Genomic DNA, 22,801 nt, shown 5'->3' with positions numbered 1-22,801 from the left:
AAGTGTCTTGAGAAACTTAGGGTAGCAAGCTAAGCCTACTGCTTGACAAAGGATTCACATTTATATTACTCCTTTCATAACTTGTCTCTATCAGAACTTACCACTTTTTTCAGTGAGCAAGTCTATAAAATTATTTTGCATCATTTTAAGAGTATATAGTAGAAACTTTCTAAGCAGATCTTAACAGTTCTGAGAGAAATGCTCTTCTCCCATGCACGCTGCAATTAAATATCAAAATGGAAGTTACATTAACAGTTTTGTGGATGGCTTGGTTTGGGTTTTGGTTTTAACTGAAAGAAAACCAGTAATTCCAGTCATGCTACCCTGCTTTATGCAATATAAACAACTAATGAAAAAAAAAGTGTTTTATGGGCACTTTATGCAACCATTTCCTGTAAATTGTTAATGGTGGTACCAAAGTCAGTTTGAGAACAAAGATTAGGCAATACACTGCTTTTTGCATTAGAATGTATTCACAATCAACCCTTTCATATCTATTAATTTTTAAAAGCTTGGTCAATGCCTCAGAAATATTAATGCCACAGAGGAGTCTGAGAAAGTAAAGCAGAATAAAATAGTAATTTTCTTTTGCAGCTACATAGCTACAAGTAGGTAGATCCTCACCTCACCTGATCTTCCTTGGGACACAGCACAGGTAGGGGAACAGGGCTTAGAAAGGGAAATATGTGACATCTTATTTGCATTACATTTATATGCAAAAGTAATGCCAGTATCCTGATCCATTCATAATTTTTAGAGCTTCCAGCACTTCTAATGGAGACTGAAGTCTCTCTTGTGTGAGGATACTGCCCGGCTTCAATAGCACCAACAATTCTGCACAAATTGCTGCTTACCATAGCAATTAAAGTTTTAAAACAGAAACAGTCAACCCTTGCCTTTATTACATAAAAGAGATATATAATAAATTTATCACGTGTTTATTGTCCCTTTTTCTAGCCATTTTGGTGAGTTTGGTGCATTTTAAGCAGAAAAAAAATGTGCAGCTGAACAGTCTCAAAATACAGAGCAACAAATATGTGCTGACTCGTCTCTAAAGCTTTCAAACCTGTTGTGGTAAGTATAATATTGTACTGGTTCTAGACTAATGGACTGATCAAGCATTCAGCTCACAGAAAAAAAAAACCCACACAATAAGGCTGACCTTGCTGTGGTGTCTGTCCTTAATTCCAATTTAAGTACCTCAGCCACAATACAGTGCTGCTTAATAAAAAGAGATATTTTCCCTAAGAAGCACGAAGTTTTTCATTTAGTATAGTATTGAGAAATAGATCCTTCTAAGATGCACTTGATAATGTCTTCAGTACCATTCTACAGAGTTAGCTCAACATACTGACAGGATTCTCAAACACAAAGGATGGAATACGGAGTATCAGCACACCATACATACACACACTGCGTTTTAGACTTCAATGCCAGCAACATCAATATACTTAATACATAAGTAAATTTACCTTATCCCAAGAGCAAGTCAAATCTTGAACATGAAGAAGGATATTTTCGTTATTGCCATGCAGTTGTGGCTTGAAGTGTGAGACCTCATCAAGCATCAGAAAGTTCTGCAATAAAAGAAAAGCAGAGGATATTGCCTAAAGTGAGACTGAGAATGGGAAAAGAACACATTTTTTGAAGGCAGCATACACAACATTAATTATGGGCTGGAAAAAGCAACGACAAACTGATCAAAGAATTGCATTTCCAAGGCAATGCACAACTCCAACAGTGTACCTGTAACTAGCTAGCTCTCCCTCCTTAAAAACCTCCAGAAGTGCAGACCTAACAGGAGACGACTCTAACAACCACCTGCTCAATAAAGAATTCCAGAAAGAAATGGATCTTAAGAACCTGTCCAGTCTTTTCCTTGAATTACTAGCAACTTTTAAAATTGTTTAACTCCCTCTTTCCATGCAGAAGATGTGAAACCCTCACTGCAACACCTTCTCATTCCACTGCTGGCAAAGGCTTATGTTATTTCATTGGAAGAATAATGAGGCTGCAGTAAGCAGCTGTCCACTGTCTCTGTTAAGCATTCTTTGAGTGGCCAATAGAAGACAGAACACTCTCTGAACACTTCCTCATTTTAAAGTCCAGGACATGAACAAAAAAAGAAACTTGCTTACATCTGCAAAGTTGGTTCACTTCACTTTCACTACTGCACTTCTATTCTACATTACATTCCAGTCAGCAAACTCTTCCTTCATTTGCATAAGCATGCACTTTGTACCATAGCCACACTTCTGCCACACCTTGCCTGATGCTAGACTTTCAATAGCCCAAACACATTTAGAAAGGAAATGGATTATTTCCACAGAAAACTTTTAAGCTTAACAGCTGCCACAGTTTCATGATAAAACCTAAAAAAATTTTCTTTTATCCTTTGACTCATGGAGTCTAAGGACCTTAAATAGGCAGCAGCGGACAATATTCTGGGAAGAGAAGGAGTGTCTTGATCATAGAAGCCAAGACTAGTTAACAAGTACTCAGCTAAGAGTTTGCAGATGTGAGATAGCTGCTGAAGACCTACAGAAAGCAGTAACTAAGAGGGAGCAGGAGGAGGATGTCAGGAGCTATGGGAGGGCAGAGAGATTACTGCTAGGCTTTTCCAGGTACAGAGGTACTGCCCAGACTCCAGCTGGTGGATGGGCAATGTTATGGAGTGCAGTGAGAAGCCAAGCATTTTAACACAGCTGTCCATGGTGTACAACACACTCCTGTTAACACCAAAAAGCACCAGAACATGGTGCTGGTTCTGTTAGAGCAGCATCAGCACTGCCAATGCCCGTTCTTGCTGAATTTGAATCTTCACTCCAGCACTGAAAGCAGCCACAAGAGAGAAGCTGGGGTTCACACCTGTCCTCCACAGATGACAGGGTACTGCAGTCTGAAATATGAATCCTATAGCTCCCACCGGCCTGCTTTGTTCTTCAAACCCCAATCCCAGCATGCCTGCATATCTGTACACATGTTCCTCTCACTTCAGAAATGTCTACAACACCTCTTTGCCATGCACACTTTTCTCCTACATCTCAGCCCACCCTACAGTGCATATCATGTTTTTTGTACCTGCATACAGAAGGTATTCACAGAATTACAAGGTTGGAAGAGACCTTCAAGATCATCAAGTCCAACCCATGCCCCAATACCTCAACTAAACCATGGCACTGAGTGCCACATCCAGTCTTTTTTTAAACACATCCACGGATGGTGACTCCACCACCTCCCTGGGCAGACCATTCCAGAACTTTATCACCCCTTCTGTAAAAATCTTCTTCCTAATATCCAACCTATATTTCCCTTGGTGTAGCTTGAGACTGTGTCCTCTGGTTCTGTCAGTTGCTGCCTGGTGAAAGAGACCAACCTCCACCTGACTACAATCACCTTTCAGGAAGTTGTAGAGAGTGATAAGGCCACCTCTGAGTGTCCTCTTCTCCAGGCGAGACAACCCCAGCTCCTTCAGCCATTACTCACAGGGCTTGTGTTCCAAGCCCTCCACCAACCTAACTGCCCTACTTTGGATGTGCTCAAGCATCTCAACATCCTTCCTATGCTGAGACACATTCCTTTTCCAAAACAGCTTATTTCATCACAGATCCCAAACCGCAAAACCATAATAAGGCTGCATTTGTCAGTGACAAATGTAGAGTAAGAGACAAAGGCAGAGTAAGAGAAGGAATGCAGACCCCCTCTCAGCCAGTAACGCTACCTTGATCCGCCGGATGCTGATCACTGACTCAGACACTCTCTCCACGGCCGAAGGGAAGAACAGGGTCACTGTGAGTCTCACTGCTCCGTACAGGGACACTGCCACAAACACCCTGCTTGCAGAGATGACATTCCCAAGTAGTACATAAGCCATGAAAGTCATGAACACTGTTATTTTGCTTGCCACAAAGAACGAGGCTAAGTTCAGTCCTCGAAGGTAAGAGCTTTTCATAACCATGGCAATCTCCTTCCTAAAAATGCAGAACATAAACAAATCATGTCCATCTCTCCCATTACTGCTACCCTCAACAACAGGATGAGGGAAATCCCCCATCAGGATTCTACTTTCACATCCTTTCTCCTCCCCTTGCACCACCCCAACTCATATGCAAACAACAGTGAAGAAAACATATTATATAGTAAATAACAAAACAAAACCAAAACCAAACAAACCTAAAAAAACCAAAAAAAAATCAACCAGAATTTAAGAGGCTTGGAAATTCAAAGGAGAAATTCATTATATTTAATATCGTAATAGCAGTAGAAAACAATTCTTTTTCAGAGTCAGAGAAGTAACGTACTATTTTTTTCTTCTCTAGTCAAACTAGTATTTTAACTCAGATTCTAATCTGCTCCAAATATTTTTGGGCTGCAATAGCAGTATTCAATAGCAAAGAGGAAAAAACTCTGTATAAAGGCCAAACACCCACAAATTCCTTATCCTTCCAATATCAAAACCCACTGGAGTTCAGTCACAAAACTCATGACAAGACCAACACATACTCTGCAGTCAAAAAAAAACCAGGGCAATTTCCAGAAGATCAAGAGTTTGCCCGTGGCCCAAGTATCTGCCATTATTCAGCTGCTGCTCCTCAAGCTATATCACAGGATTTAGAGTCTTTCCTTTCACCTCAGTCTAAATCCTTCCCAATTTGGACTCTGCTCCCGGCTTCTTTTGCTCAAGGAATTCTGGTTCATAAATTAAGAAAACACTGACCTGTGAGGCCAATGACTGTTCTGCCAGTCATTGCCCAAGCTAAATAATGACTGAAGTATTGCATAGACACATAAGTCTCCCTCCAGCAACTCAAAAGCTGCTGATGCATTTGTTCCCAATTTCCATTTCATTTAATTGCAGTTTCCACTTCTAAATGACACAACAAGTCCAATGCTCAAAATGTTACTGCACTATCATCTACTCCAATGTGGATGCTATCAGGCTTACCTCCTTATTAATATGATCATTTTTCTTTATCAAGACAGCCAAAACAACTTACTCCTTCCCCATATATTCTACTTTTTGTCTATTTAATACTATCAAATATAAAATCCCAAAACAATTCCTAATTTCTCTTTCCACGTGTTCTGGCAATTCTTAGGGAAAATCTTAATAATTTTGATTGCCTTCCACTTGGAACTATACACTAAGATTAGAAACTCAAGCTGTGATTATACAATTTGAAGCAAATTAAGCAACCACTTAAAGAAGAAAAGGATGCAGGATGCACTACTGGAAAACTAGTTAAACAACTTTCCCACTATATTTGCCAAATTGGCTGAAATGACAGACTTTTAAAGAGTTTCAAAGACTTCTTTTTTCAGCTTAAGGGTTCACCATCTCTAATCTCCTCCAGAGTACAGAGAAGGAACATTTGTATGTAAACTATTTGAATTGGGTCTAATTCAATTACTTCTACAACCCTAGATGAAACTCTTTTCCCACCCTTTAATAATCCTTAATAATCCTCTCATTATCTGTGGATAATCGTCAAGTTTTTTGTGCTGCTCTCCATAAATACCAGATGAACTGCAGCCTACCTGCAGGCTGCATATAATATATTACACTGTCTTGAGGCACAAACTTACATGAAAGAAAACTGATACAGACAGACACAAGATAAAAAGAGAAATGGAGGAGTTCAGACGGCATCTCAGCCACTGTCAAGGGCCAATGTAAAAATACCGGACAATAAGGTATCTGGCTAAATTTAAGAGTTTTAATTACAGTTTTCCACAACGCAGCTCAAGAAAGGAAAGAAGGCTCAAGGTGTGTCCTAGAAGACCTCATTTCCTTCCAACATTAAAAAGGAAGCCTCTAATCCTAATGAGGTGTTGAACTTGAAATCTAAAATTTAGTGATGTAAATACAACCCACTGAGGAAGCTTTCAATAAAGAAATATTCTCTCTGGCTCCATGCAAGACAGTAAAGCTTCCCACCAGTCATAAACATTCAATCAGCACATGATTTTATAATCCAACAGAAGAAACAATTATGTGCATGGGAAGGAACATCTCAGGGAACATTTGCAAGTTTGCAAGCCTGCACATGGAAAAAAATTCCTTTCAAGAAAAGGATTTCTAAAATGAAACATTTAAAACTCAAAAAGTCAGATAATCTGCAGCAGGATACCCACCTTCTATTCAGATGCTGAAAATCGGTTTATAAGATATGCACCCAAACTCCTACAGTTAACCTTTAGTACTTAATGCTGTTACAGTGTCAAATAAAAGGAAAAATACTGACTGAAAATCAAATGCATTAGTATGTTTTAATCTGATGTCAAAGAACCTCTGAAATGAAATGTCTCAGGATACCAAACTCAGCTGGCCTTGCCAGTTGAATAACAATGGAATTTATGATCCGCTTTCTCCCTTCTACCTTTCACAGGTGGTTTAAGTAATAAAATGCATAAAAGGAGGGTAAAATTGCTGCATTACAACTGCTACAGCTTATTAGTTGCTCATTTTGAACACAACTGTTAAAAGAAGCACAAAAAAGCCTGAATTATTGAAGTTTTGAGGATTTTAAAATTTTTTATTCCCTTAGAATGTATCTTCGTTCCTCCACTGTCGCTATATAAAAACTGGGGGAAAAAAAAGCTCAAAAAGTGCACGCAAAATGCATTTTAAAGCACAAAATAAAGCACTTATTCAAATGTAAAAAATGGAAAATGACACTGATCATACATCAAGCTGTATCTTTCCAGGATTACCTTCTTAAACCATTCACAAGTTCCGCAAATGATTTTTCCCAAGCGTACATCTTTATTATCTTCATACCGCTTATCACTTCATTCATGGTCCTAATCCTGACATCTGTTAAGGCAGCTGTCTTGCTTCTGAAAACAGGACAAAGGAAAAATCCTCAGATTCCTAAAGAAGACTATTTATGAACACATAACATATATATGGAGTTTTTGCTTTTATTTCTAAAGACTATTCACAAAACTGTAATTTCATTAAAGGGTTTTCCTGAAGACCAGTATCTTAAAGCTGACACACAGCAGACACACTTGGTATGTTTGATTCCTGCTTCTCAGGGAACTGAGAGCTGATTCAATGTTCAGGACTATATGTCAGTTTGTGCAAACATGCAGAACTCCTTAAACAACATATCTGCTGTTTATTGCATTTAGAACTAAACAAAAATCAGAAAATTACTTTAAAAATATTTCAAAATGCCAAAACAACCACCCTTGTCATAAATTTCTTCTGATGTTGTTAAAGAATTGGCCTCATTTGTGACTTTTTAGAATTAACTGTAGTTGGAGTAGAGATTACTTAGTACATGAATCATAATTCATTAGATAATCTAGATATGGTTTCTTTAAAAAAATATTATTTAAGCATTAATTGTAATGAACACTAATTTAAATATATCTATTTTAGTCCCACACTATGTTTGCACTGATGGAAAAAAATGAAAAATATATATAATTAAATAATAAAGTCACCATTTTAATTAGGAAAAAAGCATTGAAAGTTAGAAGGCACATAATAAATGCATAAATCATGCTAATAGATCCCATTACAATTCTGAATTCATTCATGTAGACAAACACTTTGCACATAGAGAGCTATGGTAGATCTTAGTTTGATAAAACATACCTTTACCTGCTAAATTACTAATTTTTGCATATAACAATGAAAGTTAAGATTCAGAGATCATTAAAAAAATTCAAATCTTTTTAGAAGGCACGACTTTTTAGAAGGCTTTCTCAGCTTAACCTGTCCCCTGAAAGATCTCTCTGATACACTGGAAGAAATCACCATAATTAAAGAACGCAAGTTGAAAGAATTTCAAGCACCTACTCCTCATTTCAGAAAACTTCTCAGCACCAGCATTCCATAAATGTTAGGATGGCTGAAGCAGGGTATTAAAAAATATTTATACATGGGAAATAACAAAAGGCATTTAGAAACTTAGCCCTAGTGTAATCATGGATTCTTAGTAACACTGAGGAAAATAACTTAGACTAAACCAACCACATCAACATGGATTATCTTTGCTACTACATCCTTTCCCTTTTTCAAAAAGAAACAGTAACAGAAAAACAATTGCTTAAATAATGTAATAGCTCATCACCTCTTCCTCATACACACATCACCACTGGAAAAGCATGTGTTGCTCATGGCTCTGCAGCAGCAAACAACTCTCATCTACAATCCTGAAAAGTCACCTAACTTCCAGGCTTTGTCTCCACATAATAGAAAGTTGAAGATGACAGATTAAATAATAAGTTAACAGAAGTTTCTTTTTTTTTAAAATGGTGTGACTCAAAGAAGGCTGTAGTTCTCATAAATCAATTTTTCCGTTTTCCTGCTGAAATGTCATCATAGTAACCATCCTGTTTCAAATTACTTTAAAATGCTCAGGACGTTGGGGGAGTGGTCTTTTTAAAAAAATTTTCAAGTTACACTCCTCTACTTTGCAATAAGCATATTTTGTACATACATACCAGAAGCCACAGGCTCAGTGATGTTGTATAATGGCTTCAAGTACACAGACATGCAAGGCATTGATGGTAAATTACTGCAGAGAAAGACATGCCCCTGGCTTCAAAAATATTAAGTTCAGAGTACAAACAGATCAGTCCAATACATGTTCACATAGCATGTCAATAAGAAAGTGCAGTAAGAAAGGACCTGAAAATTTCTGTCTGAGAAGACCCCTCTATGATACTAAAGACCATTCTAAATTAAGCTAGCTACAAAATTCCTTTTCGCTTTCACAAGGCATATTTGGTGGGTTTTAATTATGTCTGACACAGCAGTTAGACACAGTTTTTATCTTCAAGAAAAAGGACTTTAAATAAAAACACTACAGTTGCATGACTAAGCAATGAAAGCATCCAGCTCTTGTGAATAAAATACATATAAAATGGTCTTCAGTCCAATAACTCAACTGTTTCTCAAATAACATACTAGGTCATGTGTATTTTGCACAACTCCTCATACTCATGCAAGTAAAAGCAATCCTGCAGAGTGCAGTGGATACCATTCCACAGGATACCAAATCCCTATCTGCAAACTCCCAGAGCACTGAGGCCAGTGGCTGCACCATGAACTGGTGTGCATGCGTGTTGACACGACTGAGTCACAGAACAATGCTGAATAACAGCACAAATTAACTGCCACACCGAGCATGCTTGGATTTTAGCAAAAGCTTTAATCCTTAAATTACTTCTTCATAGGTTGCCTTCCTTAAATCCATGCAGATTCCCAGCAAATGCCATGTGAACACACTCATCAGCTCACTCAGAGCTAAAATCTATTCCAGTTTTACCATTAACTCCTCCTGTTCATTGTACATTTCTGTTCACAAAGAGAAAGATCTGTGCACATGGAGACAAGCAGAAGCTTTTCTGGTTAAAAAATTCTTTCCTTTGCACTGCATCCAAACAAGTGGCTGGTACTGAATGGGAAAAAAAACCCAAACACAGTTACATTGCCACTGATTATTTTTTAAAATACATACCTTCAAGAAAGAGATTTTTGTCTCCCTATTGACTGATCCTGGAAAAGTCCATTAATCTCTTTATGCCTCAGTTTCCCATCTGTAAAACGGGCATATTAAAGCCTGACACCAGGGATAAAGCACTAGCTAAGCACTAGGTATTTTAATTATTGACTCAAACCTCAAAAACTCAGAACTAATGAAAAACAGCAATGAAGCAGCTTGATACTTCTGCATGCATATTGCACATGCAGTGAAAATACACATCTAAGAACATAGTGAGTGTTCTACAACCAGGCTTTATCATAAAAAGAAAAGCCCTTAGAATCTGACAGAGAACTCTGAATGGATCATTATTTGAGAAATAGCCCTTGAGCATTATTTGAGAAACAGCGCATGAATGTAATGACTGAAGACAAAAAGATGCAAAGAAAGATGCCTAACACTCCTAAGCATATGTGTAGAGAGTAAAGGAAAAATATTTCCAATTAGGTATAAAAGCCTTTTATAAAGTCATAATGTAAGTCAAGCATGACTAATTACACAAGAAACACAAAACCTGGATGCAAGAACTTGTCTCAACAATCTCAACAGAGGCAAGTCTTGATGGGGTTTTTTAGGATAAAGTTACAGGAAAACAAATTAAATTTGTCTGCCAGTGGAAAATTGCTTCAAACTCTTATCTCCACAGCCTAGAACCTTGCAGCTGGAAACCTCATAGCTGGCATCAAAACCACCATGATAAATTTTTCTTCCCTTCTCTCTCAGTTCCTTCCTTTCTTTTTCTCTTTGCATCTTAGTCATGGAGGAGAGGGAGCAAGATCTTTGAACGAGAAACTTCCAGAGCCTTCTGCTGCAACACCTGTGTCACCCCAGTAAGTCACACAGAGAAGGGCTGCCTACATCCCCTGTGGAGTAACCACTCCCCAAGAATTACTGCAGGAAGGCAAAGCTCAAGTTCCACAATTCTATGCCATGACCTACAGCAAGGTAGCTACAGAAATAGCCACTCTTTTAATGCACTGGATAGCTAATAAATAGCAGATATTTTCTATGTTTGGATGACAGACCACTTCAAGTCCATAATCTGGAATTCAGATATGTCACATTAGCAGCTCTAAAAAACATGGGCAAAGATAAGAGACACTGCAAAAAAATATCACCAGACACACGCTGATACTCTGCCTCCACCCAAATACGCACATTTTAAAACCCAGCACAGAAAATAGCTACAACCCAAAACATGCAGCCTTACCTGAGGGAGGAGAAAAGCCTCCCAATGCAGGTCTGCACAGGAAGAAGAATAATCAGAACTGCCATTCCTGCAAGACATGATGGGCCTATTTCCATCCAGAGAAGTACTGTAACTGCGACAGCTTGAAGTGGTCCGGCCCACAAGAAGTGCAAGAAAATTGTTACCTAAACAAACAGTTAAGAATCAAAAATTAATTTTTGATCTTAGATAACAAACTAAACCCCTAGTAACATTTAGGAAGTATTTCTGCCTGTGACAAGGCCAGGTTGGATGGCAAGCTGCTAGCAGAAGGTGCCCCTGCCCATGGCAGGGAGCTGGAACAAGATGGTCTTTAAGGTCCCTTCCAACACAAAACATTCTATGTTTAAGAAACAACTAGAAGAAATGTTCATTAGAAACATTTAATCACCAGTTTTAAACAAAACTTTCTTAACTCCAACCCCACAATTTCTTCAGCCCCCTGGAAAGATCTGTAAAACACTCCTTACTTGATCAAATTTGTTCACATCATTTGACAGCAGGTTTACTATTTGACCAGTGGTAGTTTTCGCCATAGCCACATTACTGAGACGAAGTGCCTAAAAAAGTCAGAACAGTTCAAATTATCACAGCTTATAGAGCACAGTACATCTATACACACAACATAAATGAATACAGTACCATGGCTAAAGCAGAACCCACATATCACCTTTTGCCTGAGAGCATTGGAGCCTTAAATAAAATGAAGATTAGACTAACTATCCTAAATAAAGTCCCAAAGAAAAAAAGTATTTAAAAAAAAAGGTCAAGGGAAGGACTGTGAGAATAAAAATGCCCTATCTTCATGTCTGAAGTGATTAAAAATAGGAAAATACCAACACAGCAAGCCACTAAGCAAAAGAGCTGTAACTTTCCACATGCATTGTTCTCCCCCTCACTGTGAGCGCCTGTACAAAACAGGAACAGAAAACTCCACCTGAAGGCCAGATTAAAGTCAGAACAGTGTTTGGCCAATTGAAACAATTCTGTTTTGAACATGTTATCAGACAGAAGGCAAAAACCCCTCAAGTTATTAATTTCAGACTATCTTTGCAAAGCAGATCGTCCCTTTACAAATCAATAACGCTAGAGAAATCAAAAACTTTTCTGAATTATGTAAAATGAAGTTTAGCACATGCTATGAAAAACAACAAGAGTAAATATCAAGTATTTTTACACAATAGTAAAAAAAGTTAGTCAATAGAAAATAAAATGTGTTTATAAAATACCCCCCCACTTCCAAAAAATCCCATCTGGAAATATGCAGTCTGAACCTTACTGCAAAGGTCCAAACTGAAATTGTTCTAAAATACCAATAACACACCCTGCTTCCTCCTACACCTGCTAAAGAGAAAACATAAATTTGCAGCACAAGTTTAAAAAAATACACAAAGCACATTACATGTTTTTCTGTACAGAAATAGTTCACTCCTTAAAAACACTTCACATTTTTAGGCAGTGCACATCTACTTCTCCCTCTCCAAAGATTATTAGAGTTGCTTTTCAGCCAATAATCAAACCTGAAAAGCACTGATTGTTTCAAAAATACTGTTCCAGTATTTTGAAACAAGTAGAAGAACATCAGCCACCAAAGTACTATTCAAAGCATAATTTAAAACAAGGTTCCTTACATTTCTTGCACCTCACATTTGTGTCAGAAAGAGATTGTTAATCACAGCGAGAATCCCAACCCTAACTTCATTGAAACCAGCAGAAACATTGAAAGGCTGAAGCGTTTAAAACTCCACTGTGAAATTCCTCTGACATTCCAAAAAATGAATCTAGGATACTGGGGATATGAAAGACCAGATTTAGTTATTTGAGAAAATTATTGCTTCATTCCCTGTCTTAAGCCACCTGTCTCTCAACCCTGTCTCTCATCCACCTGAAATCCCCCAGGTAGCCGCCTGCTGCTATCATGTTTGCTCCACACCACACATTAATGTTGGTAAGCTCTGGGAAAAGATGTTAGAAATCCACAGATCATAGTAATAGGAGTTCACATGATGCATGTTTGGGGAAGTTTCCCATCAGGATGTGTTTACAGCACCTCTTGTACAACTTATTTGCTGCCGGAGGTTCACCTGAACCATCAGAAGACTGCGCTGGTGCCTTGCTAGTGGCCCATAGCCTGGGTCCGTCTTGGACCTCCCACACAAGCACCTTCCTGACTTCTTCCTACACAAGCAGCAAAACCAATTTTAATATGATTCTACGAGTCCAGCTCATTTTGACCAAGACAGTCTCAGGAGGAACCACACAAGCATCTGAGCCAAAAGGAGGCTGCTCATCTGTGACTGATCTGTCTTCTCAGGGAAGAGGCAGCCATTCCCATAGTCAGTGGCAATGCAGTTTTAGCATTTCCTTGATTCCCTCTTGGTTTTGATTTTTTTTTTAAGTGAAATAAGCCTTGCATTTTTCCTGGCTGAATGGATCTGTCTCGACTGCAAAGTAGAGAGTTTTACTTCCATACCCAATTTTTAACCAAAAAGTCCTATTTTGGTACCTTCCTCTTTTTACTACATCTGATACATAGCCCCATATGAGCTGAGGAAAACTAATTCCATCCCGGCTAAAGTCAGTACACTGACCTCAAGAACTTCTAAAAGCTAAGTCTTAAAAAAAATTAAACCAACAAAAAACAGTTTCCCAAAAGTAGCCTTTGATTTCAAAACATAAGACTCTGAGTCATCATGTGCCAGATTTCACTTTCATTTTTGTTAGGAGTTTTCTATGTGCATCACTAATACTTCTTACTGGTAACAACTCTTCTTAAGTGTTTGAATACAGGGATTTTGCAAATTAGATCTGAACTTTCCAGGAAATGAAAAAGGGTCTAAAACTTAAGAATTATGAACATTTGAAGTTCTCTATTAAGAATGCTCTTGCATCCAATCTATTTATCCTTACAAATCCAAGATTTTATTTTCTACAGCAATTATCAAACTGTGCTAAAATGCTGGTAAATAAACAGCCAAGTTTCTTTCAAAAGGCTACATGAGGTTAAAGAGAAAATATGACCTATTTATAAGCAGCCCATAATGAAGACAAATTATTAGAAAGGTTTTTCAATGTTCTGCTGTTACCTCAACCCTCACCCTCAGAAGTAAAAATGAGGGCTGATTAAATTTCCATTTAATCCCACCTCTAGAAATAAGGGTGCATATTAGAAATAGTTCTTTTCCAAGCTTCTAAGCCAGTATCAACTCAGCAACAAACACCATTACTATATGCATTTTCCATTAATTCCGTTTCGATAATCAGTTTGGTAAATTAATACCTTAGAGAGATGTTTATGTACAAGAAAGCATTATGCCATGCTAGAGGCAAGTTCCCAGAGGATCCTTTTCAAGGTATCAAAAGAGAATAAATGTGTGTATGAAAAGTAATCACCACTTAAAATGGGGACATTTTTACTCTCCTCACTTTACTGCTTTGTCCAAAGACTTCACATAACCTACACCAGTAGTATAAATGTTCCTGTTAAATTGATGGTACCTATGTTTAATGGTTAATATAATGAGGATTTTCTTACATTCCAAAGCAACTGTGCAATCCTGATTCTTCAATTAAACTTCTTTGCTGAGGTCTGAAATTGTAGGTCACTATTCCAGCAGCACTGAAAATAGAAAGATGGGGCATTTTCCCTTCCAGCATTCTCAGAAGAGATTTCCTGCTTGGAAATCTCAGAGTCTAGGTATTGCCACCAGCTTCAGAAGAGTGAAGCAGACATTTTCAACTGGGAAACAGCATCTTGTCCTGGATGTTGCTCATCTCCTTCCTGTAAGTAAAACTCAACTTTTCTTGCTCCACTCTCCTTCTGACAGCAGCCTCAACTCCATCTGTAGTTCAGCACAGCTATTTCTTGATCAGGACACAGAGACAGCAAAGAAACCACAACTCACTGAACGCACATGCTTTCTCACATTTCACTGGTTTTAGTGGACAGCTGCAGTACTCCCACAATAAAACCAGTAAATGGTAATAAAAAACTAACTCCCTCCCTTTAGGATTCCACATGATTCTGTGTCTCCTCTGCCTGCTCCTCTCTCTCTTCCCCTTTAAACAGGAGGAATAAAGGTGAAGATGCCAAGCATCCCTGCCTGCCTGGAGGGGGAAGGAGCAGATCCACAGAACTGCTGCCACTCCCCAAGGGAACCTGATGGATGCCCCAAGGGAGGGGAGCAGCCTCTGATCTGAAAAGAAGACAACCTACTAGTTCTACATCACTGATGGGATAAAATATTAATAAATCCCACCATTAACTACAACAGGGGTGGGGGGAAACCTGAACAGAAAAGCAATTCCCAGGAGACTGAGAGTGCTGCAGCAGATGGTGAAATCCAAGCACAGTGTCCTCCCCTGGGATCATACTGCAAGGCTGAGTAGCTGCCAGCATTCCCTGGGAGCTTTGTCCTTCTCCTGCTCTATGCTGACACCTCTTACAGACCCAGCATACAACACTTCCAAGAGCAGTGGGTGAGGGGGCTCCTCTCCAAAAGCAGCAGGAGGCAAAAAAAAGCAGCTCTTCCAAGACTTTAGGGCTATTTAACTCACTACCCTCACTAAGCAGGCCTGAAGCTGTCATTCAGACACCTCAGCACCAAAGAGAAAGCAAATCCACATGCACACATCTAAGGCCTGACACATTCCCCATGCACTAGATCTCTACTAATGAGTAACTTCAATGGAATTCCAATCATGGGCATAACAAATAACTGCATTGTCACTGTTAGGTGGGACGTGACACACACACACACACACGTGATTAGGGTCTAAGAAGAAAAAAGGGTTTATTTTGCATGTTCTCCAGCTTATATACTCTTAACAAAGCGTGATCTTAAGTCATTAACTACATCACAATAACTTATTATATTCATTGGTACAAAGCAATTAGCGTTAATATAATTTGCAAAAGTTTTACAGAAATTTAGTAAGGTACATATGCACATCTACTAATGCACATAGTCTAGCTTACAAAAATTTTCATGTATCTTTTCTAATCTGTTTCCATGCTGATGGCCTTGTCTTCTTCTTTGCTATGGATACACTCAAAAATCATCAATTGTTATTTCTTCAGTTAATTCAGCTTTGCTTGCAGGCCAGCTGTCAAGCCCCTCCACACTGCATTTTGAAACTCCCCTGAGAGAACAGCAGTCAAATACAAAATACAGCTGTGAACAGGTCTGCTTACCTTGCGATAAATCATGTGACACATGGCCACCCTCAGCTTCATGCCAGCCCTCTGCACGTGGTAGAAGTATAAGTGGTGCATGATAGCCAGAATAAGCGTGCACACAGACAGAGCACCTGCGTAGCAATATGCAAAATTCAAAGCTACCTCATCTGAGGCATCATAGTTTTCAAAAAAATTAATAATTTTCCCCAAAAAAATTGGTTGAATTATTTTGAGGGTTTCCTGAAAAAGAAAGCAGGGGGAAAAGTATTATTCATTTCTTATCACCCTGTGCTAACCAAGTCTGTACACAGGCAAACAAGAGCCAAGTACTGCTGCAAGCCATATCCCTTATTATTTTGTCTTTACTGTGCTCTAAAATGTCAAGCCAATTTTTATCAACACATAATCCAAAAGAAACATGTTCCACATTAAAATTTAGCTGGAACTAAAGGAGAACTCTCTCAATTACCAAAAAAAACGCTTTGATGTTATAAAAATTGCATGAGTATGTAGTACACTTCCATTTTTTTAAATGCCATGTGTCCTTTAGAGCCACTTACAAAGAGCAAAAAATCCTCTTTCTATTAGGCACCCCACTCAGATACATAAAATACAGATAAGCCTTACAAAGCAAGTCAGAGGTTTGCAATGTCTCAAAAATAATGCACTGAAATGAGCTCTCTGATCCACTTCCATAATCCTGCAGTCATGACTCAGTTTTTCAGTCTCTGCCAGGCTATAGCTCTGTTTTACCTTTCTGAGAACATTACCAAGTTCTTTGAACAGTCCAGGATGAAGTCACCAGTACAGGTCATGCAGTCTAAGTGGACAAGTTTCACACTGCTGTTAGCCAAGAAGGAGGTCCTGTGACACCACTTACCTCAATCATTGTGAAAATTCCAAAAACTAAATAGGATTTCCAGTAACACAGAATAATGGCTTTTGTTAAATGTGGTGTTTTTCCTCTCTTTTTTGCTTTTTGCACCTCCTTATCCCAGTACCTGACAAACAAAGTGCAAATATGTTGGGGGACAGAAGTAAAATCACAAGGCAATTATCTAGAATAAAACACTTTCAGACTAACAGCCAGATTGCCCTGATCACATTAATAAAATCAAATCAAACAAAAGGAATTAATCATGTCTTCTCAGTCACATAAACACTTGATACTTAGTATTACAGGCCTATTTGCTCTTGGTTAATCACAAACAATTCACCACTGTTGACTATTATCACCATATTATCATATTTGCTGATGAGGAACCCTTCCTGCATCTCTTCTCTCAATTCCGACAGTCACCACTCACCTTAATTAAGAGCTTCCTATCCTATGATCTCCTGACCATGGACTAACTGAGGCAGCACAGTGTCTTTATCTAGCCATATGCCCTGTGCTTGCCCAGAGGGGTTGTGATGCCCAACCCTCTCATGTCTGGCCCTGTCTTTTTTCTACCACATGCTTTGCTGAGGATTTTGCACCCAGCACTTCACACATCTCTCTGAAGCGAGGATTCATCAGCAGAGTGGCAAAGACCTTTCCATCACCACGTGTCTGCCCACAAGCAGGACACAATCTGTTCACATAAAAACCAAAGACAGCAATAACAAGCATGATTTTAATAAGAAAGTATCACAACTTCAGCAGACTTCTTAAAAGCCACTGCTGTCACAGACAAACCTCTCCCTTTCTTCTGAAGGCTATGTTTTCTGCCAAACTTCTGACCTTGATAGTTTGAGGGGTGAAATGAGTCTAAGGCATGAAAGGCAATTATTTTGCAACAAAGCACAAAAGTTCAAAGCATACAGATAAGAACACTTTTTTTAATTTTTATCCTCTTTTTTTTGTTACAAGAATTACAGAGTTATTGTCTACATGCTTTGAAAACAGAAACTATGTAGGTTCTGTGGGGTTTCTTGGCTCAAGAGAAAAGACTACTTCAGTAGGCAGCTATTCATTAATTATATTCTCTGCTTCTTGGTCAAGTACACTGAAGAATTAAAAACCACTCTTTTTTTTTTCTTCTACCATTTCCTGACTCATGCAAGTATGTTCTTTTACTATTAAAGAAATCACTGGAAAAAATCCATTCTCCCTACAGCCAAGTCCCTGAACTGCTTGAAGACACGACCATGGAATTTGACAAAGCTGTCCAGCTACAAAGACATTAAAAGCAGCAACTCCTATGAGCTCATCACCAACCCTCTTTCCTCAGTTAACTTATCCAGAGCAGGATGATGTCAGACCTGGCCATAACCTTTAGTTTCTGGATTCTTTTTGCTTCTTGAGCAGTCTCTCATCCCAGCCAAACTATCAGGAAAGTCTATCTGCTCTGCCTTCAATGTAACGGCAAGAAACAGCAAGGCCACACTTTCTTAATACAGAAGCCACCTTTCAGTAGGAGACATCTTCTCCTCTACCTATATTTAGCAGAAGATTATTTGAAGACAAAAATCCTCTCTGTTGGAAGGTTCATGACAATTTATATGAATAGTAATTATCTGAAGATATTTTCCTACTAAAATATAGATCCTCCTGAGTCTGTAACACTACACACTGGCACACAGTCCATGAAAAAGTACATAAAACCAAAGAAAAACACTTAATAGATACATGCTTTTAGCTGTCCAAGGCATCTTGCCCACTCTACCAGCGAGTGGCAGATTTTCAACATACATATATTTATATATACACATATATTTAAAGGGTCACTCAGTTCAGTCTGCACTCTAAACAAACAAGCAAAAAAAAAACAAACAAAAAGAAAAAAAATAGAAAACTTTCTTCTCCACTTTTATATAGACCAATTTGAAGTTTCCACAGCTGTTTAACCACAGGCCAGAAGACTCACACATTCATTCAGGATTACTACCCTACAGTTGATGAAAAGTTGTCTTTTGCAAGCATTCTGCAAAGCGTCAAATAAATTATAAATGACATAATGGAATTACTCTAATGCAGTTCCATTATGTATAACTTGAAAAAATCTAAAAAGCCTCTATGATAAACAAGTTTTCTTAGTTCTTGTTGCTCTAAATTTGTCAGCATTTTTAACCTCGTTAAACTTTACAATAACACCTTTTAATTTTAGAATAGAAATAAGATTTTTACCTTCTCCAGCATTAATACAAGAAAAGAGAACAATTGTGCCTTCCAACCCAAAGTATTCTACAATTTTTTTCCTTACCACTGCAACTCCTCTCCAAGCTTCTCTGAGGAATCTTCTGGCATCACTTTATACATATCATCTTCTTCAAGCTTCCGTTTATGGCCGATAATAAATAAGGGATTCAACCACCTAGTTAAAGACAAATTATTAGCAAACTGACCAGCAGACCAAAAACAGTAATTTCTTTACATAATAATTCTTTTATCCCTTTCTTTTCCCCTCCTGAATCATTCAACATCCACACATTTCACTGCACTTTTATCTAAGAATTAAGTCAACCCCTATCTTGCAAATGGGAAAGTACTTCCCACTTCCTAAATCTCTTTATGCCCACAACACCTTACTCCCAGGGCATCCAGACAGCCAGCATAAGAACCATTCTTGGCCCTAAGGGAATTGTTTTCTCACAATGTTTCCTTACACTCAAGGAAAAATAGCACTCCTTCAAATATTAAGGGAAAAAAGAGAACTTAACCCAACTATTAAAATACTGAAAGCTGTAAATTAAATTGTAATGCACACTAAAAGACATTTTTTGTAACATTTACTTGAGGAGAAAGTAGCTGCTATTCAACTAACATCTTGACAAGTATTAAAGGTCAGTAATTTAAAGACAATCACTGAAATGTAAAAATGGGAAAACAATGGGTTATTACTGTACCTTACTCATGTTTGGAAACATAAACAGAAGGACACTGACACAGTGCATAGGTTCAAGAAAGGGAAATAATGCCTAACAGCTCATTTTCCTCAGTGGAAAGATTCTTAAAAGCTCACTATTTTATGAGAACACTTTGAAGATAAATTATAATAGCAGTACTGCAGATTTTTTGAAAAACACTGTATTTTGTTAGATCAAATAGGTCAACTGTCAGGGAACAGCAAGAGTAGATTTTTATGCACCTGGATCCTTCAGCCTGAAACACATCAGGGAACTCCACACAGTTTCAGTTGTGCTCCACAGAGCAAGGGCTGTATGGCATAAAGCACAAAAGTGACCAAGTTGTCCATGAGATGGACAGAAAAGGAATGAGACGTGCAAAACAGGCATGGCTTAGCAAGAACAATGGAGTTAGGGAACTTGCAGTTTTCCATTTAGTTTATCTCTCTGTTGAATTGGTGATATTTTGTTTCAAGGAGACAGGGACTTTGGCTCTAAGGCTTTTCCTACAAGTACTTTCTCAACTGGTTAACACATCAAAATCAAGAAGTCAGGGATCTGTCTTGGAAAAAATACTCTCACACTCAACGCAATCTGTCTGATCTCAATTGCCTGTGAAAGTTCTTAACTGCTGCTTAGTTTCTGATACTTATTTACTTCCCAACTTCACCAACACAGTTCTTAAAAGAATGCGTGGTGTGCTAGGTGAAGCGTGTTATTTTCTGTAAGACCTACATGTGAGATTTCAAAACTGGGGTGGTTTACAGTGAGGGTATTTATTTATTCACAACCACAACAGTGGTTACGAATACTCATCAACTTGCTCTACATTTCTTGCTTAGGCATGTTCTAATTAAACTTTGTATACACTGGCTTACAAGAAGGCTGTTGGCTAGTTTTAGAGAGGGTGGATGGGCAGGCAGAACCCTAGAGAGGAGGCTCAGAGAGTTTCTTCAAAGATAGCACTGTTGTAAAAATCTTTTTCCCAGGCTCCATGGCACAACTGCAAGTAACAAATGGGATTATATAGTGTTGTTCCTTCACTACTTAGCATGTTAGCACAGTGTTTTCGTGACTCATTCTAAAAATTAAGTCCCTATCCTTAGAGTAGCACCTTTGATGCCTAACAGCCCTTTTTAAACTCTTGGAGCGAGTACTGAAGATTAGTTTATGTGAGCTGTTAACTCCTAAATGTATGTTACAGGTACAATTAGAAACAGAAAGGACTTGTCAGACAAGTCTGTTGCCGGGACTTTATGGTTAAATAGCATCAGGGCCCAAATCACTACCACAACTTCCCCACAAAAGGTCCTGACAAAAGGTCTCAAATATCAACTGCTCCAACCAGGGGCAGAACTTCTGCCTGGTTTGACACAAGGAATCTGCTCCATTAAAACATGTCTTCTTTGGCCTCAGTTCTTGCAGACCACAGGTGAAAAGCAGGTATAAGGCAAACACCCTCAAAGCCATTCAAATAATTTCTGCCTGCTGGATGAGAAAGCCTCTGTTTGCTCCAGGACAAGCCGGGAAAGATCTGCAGACTTCAGCTGACTCCTGAGGTCAATACCCAGTGTTCCTCCCCTTGAAACATCAGTATTAGCCTAGGATGCAGCCATAAACAAGTCACAGGTCTCCTTTCAAACAGAGGCTAAAGTTATCTTTCTCCTAGCATGAGAATCAGGACGAGGCAGCCCTTTCAGGAAAATACAAAGGCTAAATCCTTCTCCCACCTACGGAAATGGTTGTGAGATTTCACTGGCTACTGCTGCCAAGGTGGTGAAAAGAAAACCAGTTCTGACATTTAAAACGGAACATAAATAGGATATTTATTACAGAATCACAGAAAGGCTGGGGTTGTGTCAGAAGGGACATCTGGAGGTCAGCTGGTCCAAACCCTTCTGCTCAAGCAGGGCCACCTAGAGCCGGTTGTCCAGGACAATGTCCCGACAGCTTTTGAAGATCTCCATAAAGATTTCATAACCTCTCCAAGCAGCCTACAACAGTGCTCAATCACCCTCACAGCAAAGAAGTGCTTCCTGATGTTCAGACAGAACCTCTGTTACTCAGTTTGTGGCCCCACTGCCTCTGATCCCACTCCTGGACACCACTGAGAAGAGCCAGGCTCTGCCCACCTTCTACCCTCCCCTCAAGTATTTATCTACACTGATGATACCCCCCCATATCTTCTCCTCTCCAGGATGAACAGTTCCAGCTCCCTCAGCCTTTCTTCCCACAACAGATGTTCCAAACCCTTAATCATTGTTGTGACCCTTTGCTGTGCCCTTTCCAGTGTGTCCAAGTCTCTCTTGTACTGGGGACCCCAGAACTGGATTCAGGGCCCCAATTGTGGCCTCAGCAGTGCTGAATATAGTACTTTCTGCAGGCAACAGAGTACTTAGAGGAAAACAAAAGACACTTTAGAAACAGACTTAAAGTACAGTCTTAAAAAATAAAACCAATGATTTAATTTTACTCAGTAGAACACCATTCCTCTACTTACACTGTTCAAAAACCACAGGCAGGCAACAGGAAGAATAATGCCTTCTGCTGAAGGCAATTGCTCAATCCTGATAGCATTTGATTCCACACTACAGCCAAGAGCAGCACGTGCTGACCACAGATGTGCAGTCCACTGCAAAGTAACCCGCTGGAAGACAACACTCTCAAGTGCACAGGACTGTTAAGAGCCATGCAGTTTATCCTTGGTCCTTAAACACCCAAAACAACTTACTGATGATATGCCCATGTCCACTGAGGAGTTCTTACAGTTTGCAGTAAATCCCTTGTCTCGCCCCCCATCTCCAAACTGTACCTACAGGGTGAGTGAATTGGAAAAAGATTTAAGGAGCAGAGAGATGACAGTGCAGGGTAAAAACTGCCAGAAGTCTCAAGGCTATTAGCTCCAGTGAGACCTAGTGCAACTTCAGGGCTTCTCCCTTTTTTCCATCAGTTGAAACCATAACACTGAAAAGAGTAATATATTGCACTACAACCTATGTTACCATGAAAGAATGCAAGGAAAACCAATCCAGAGTAAGCAGAAAACTGTAGTAATTCATTTTG

General features: G+C 38.9%; 1 protein-coding gene across 3 annotated transcripts in view; it reads right to left on the bottom strand.

Moving 5' to 3' along the window:
* Positions 1-22,801, bottom strand: part of ABCC4 (ATP binding cassette subfamily C member 4) — a 140,038-nt gene that overhangs the window by 107,696 nt on the left and 9,541 nt on the right. For all 3 annotated transcript variants that reach the window (XM_030952050.1, XM_030952059.1, XM_030952069.1), the window contains exons 2-9: positions 19,096-19,206; positions 16,791-16,911; positions 15,926-16,150; positions 11,202-11,291; positions 10,714-10,877; positions 6,715-6,840; positions 3,722-3,971; positions 1,473-1,577 (exon numbers count right to left, since the gene is read on the bottom strand). In XM_030952050.1, coding sequence (XP_030807910.1) covers positions 1,473-1,577; positions 3,722-3,971; positions 6,715-6,840; positions 10,714-10,877; positions 11,202-11,291; positions 15,926-16,150; positions 16,791-16,911; positions 19,096-19,206 — 1,192 coding nt within the window. The remainder of the gene's footprint in view (positions 1-1,472; positions 1,578-3,721; positions 3,972-6,714; positions 6,841-10,713; positions 10,878-11,201; positions 11,292-15,925; positions 16,151-16,790; positions 16,912-19,095; positions 19,207-22,801) is intronic.

This window comes from Camarhynchus parvulus, chromosome 1 (assembly GCF_901933205.1).
Source record: "Camarhynchus parvulus chromosome 1, STF_HiC, whole genome shotgun sequence".
NCBI classification, from domain to species: Eukaryota; Metazoa; Chordata; class Aves; order Passeriformes; family Thraupidae; genus Camarhynchus; species Camarhynchus parvulus.
The sequence above is the reverse complement of the archived record's forward strand: the minus strand, read 5'-3'. Positions and strand labels throughout refer to the sequence as shown.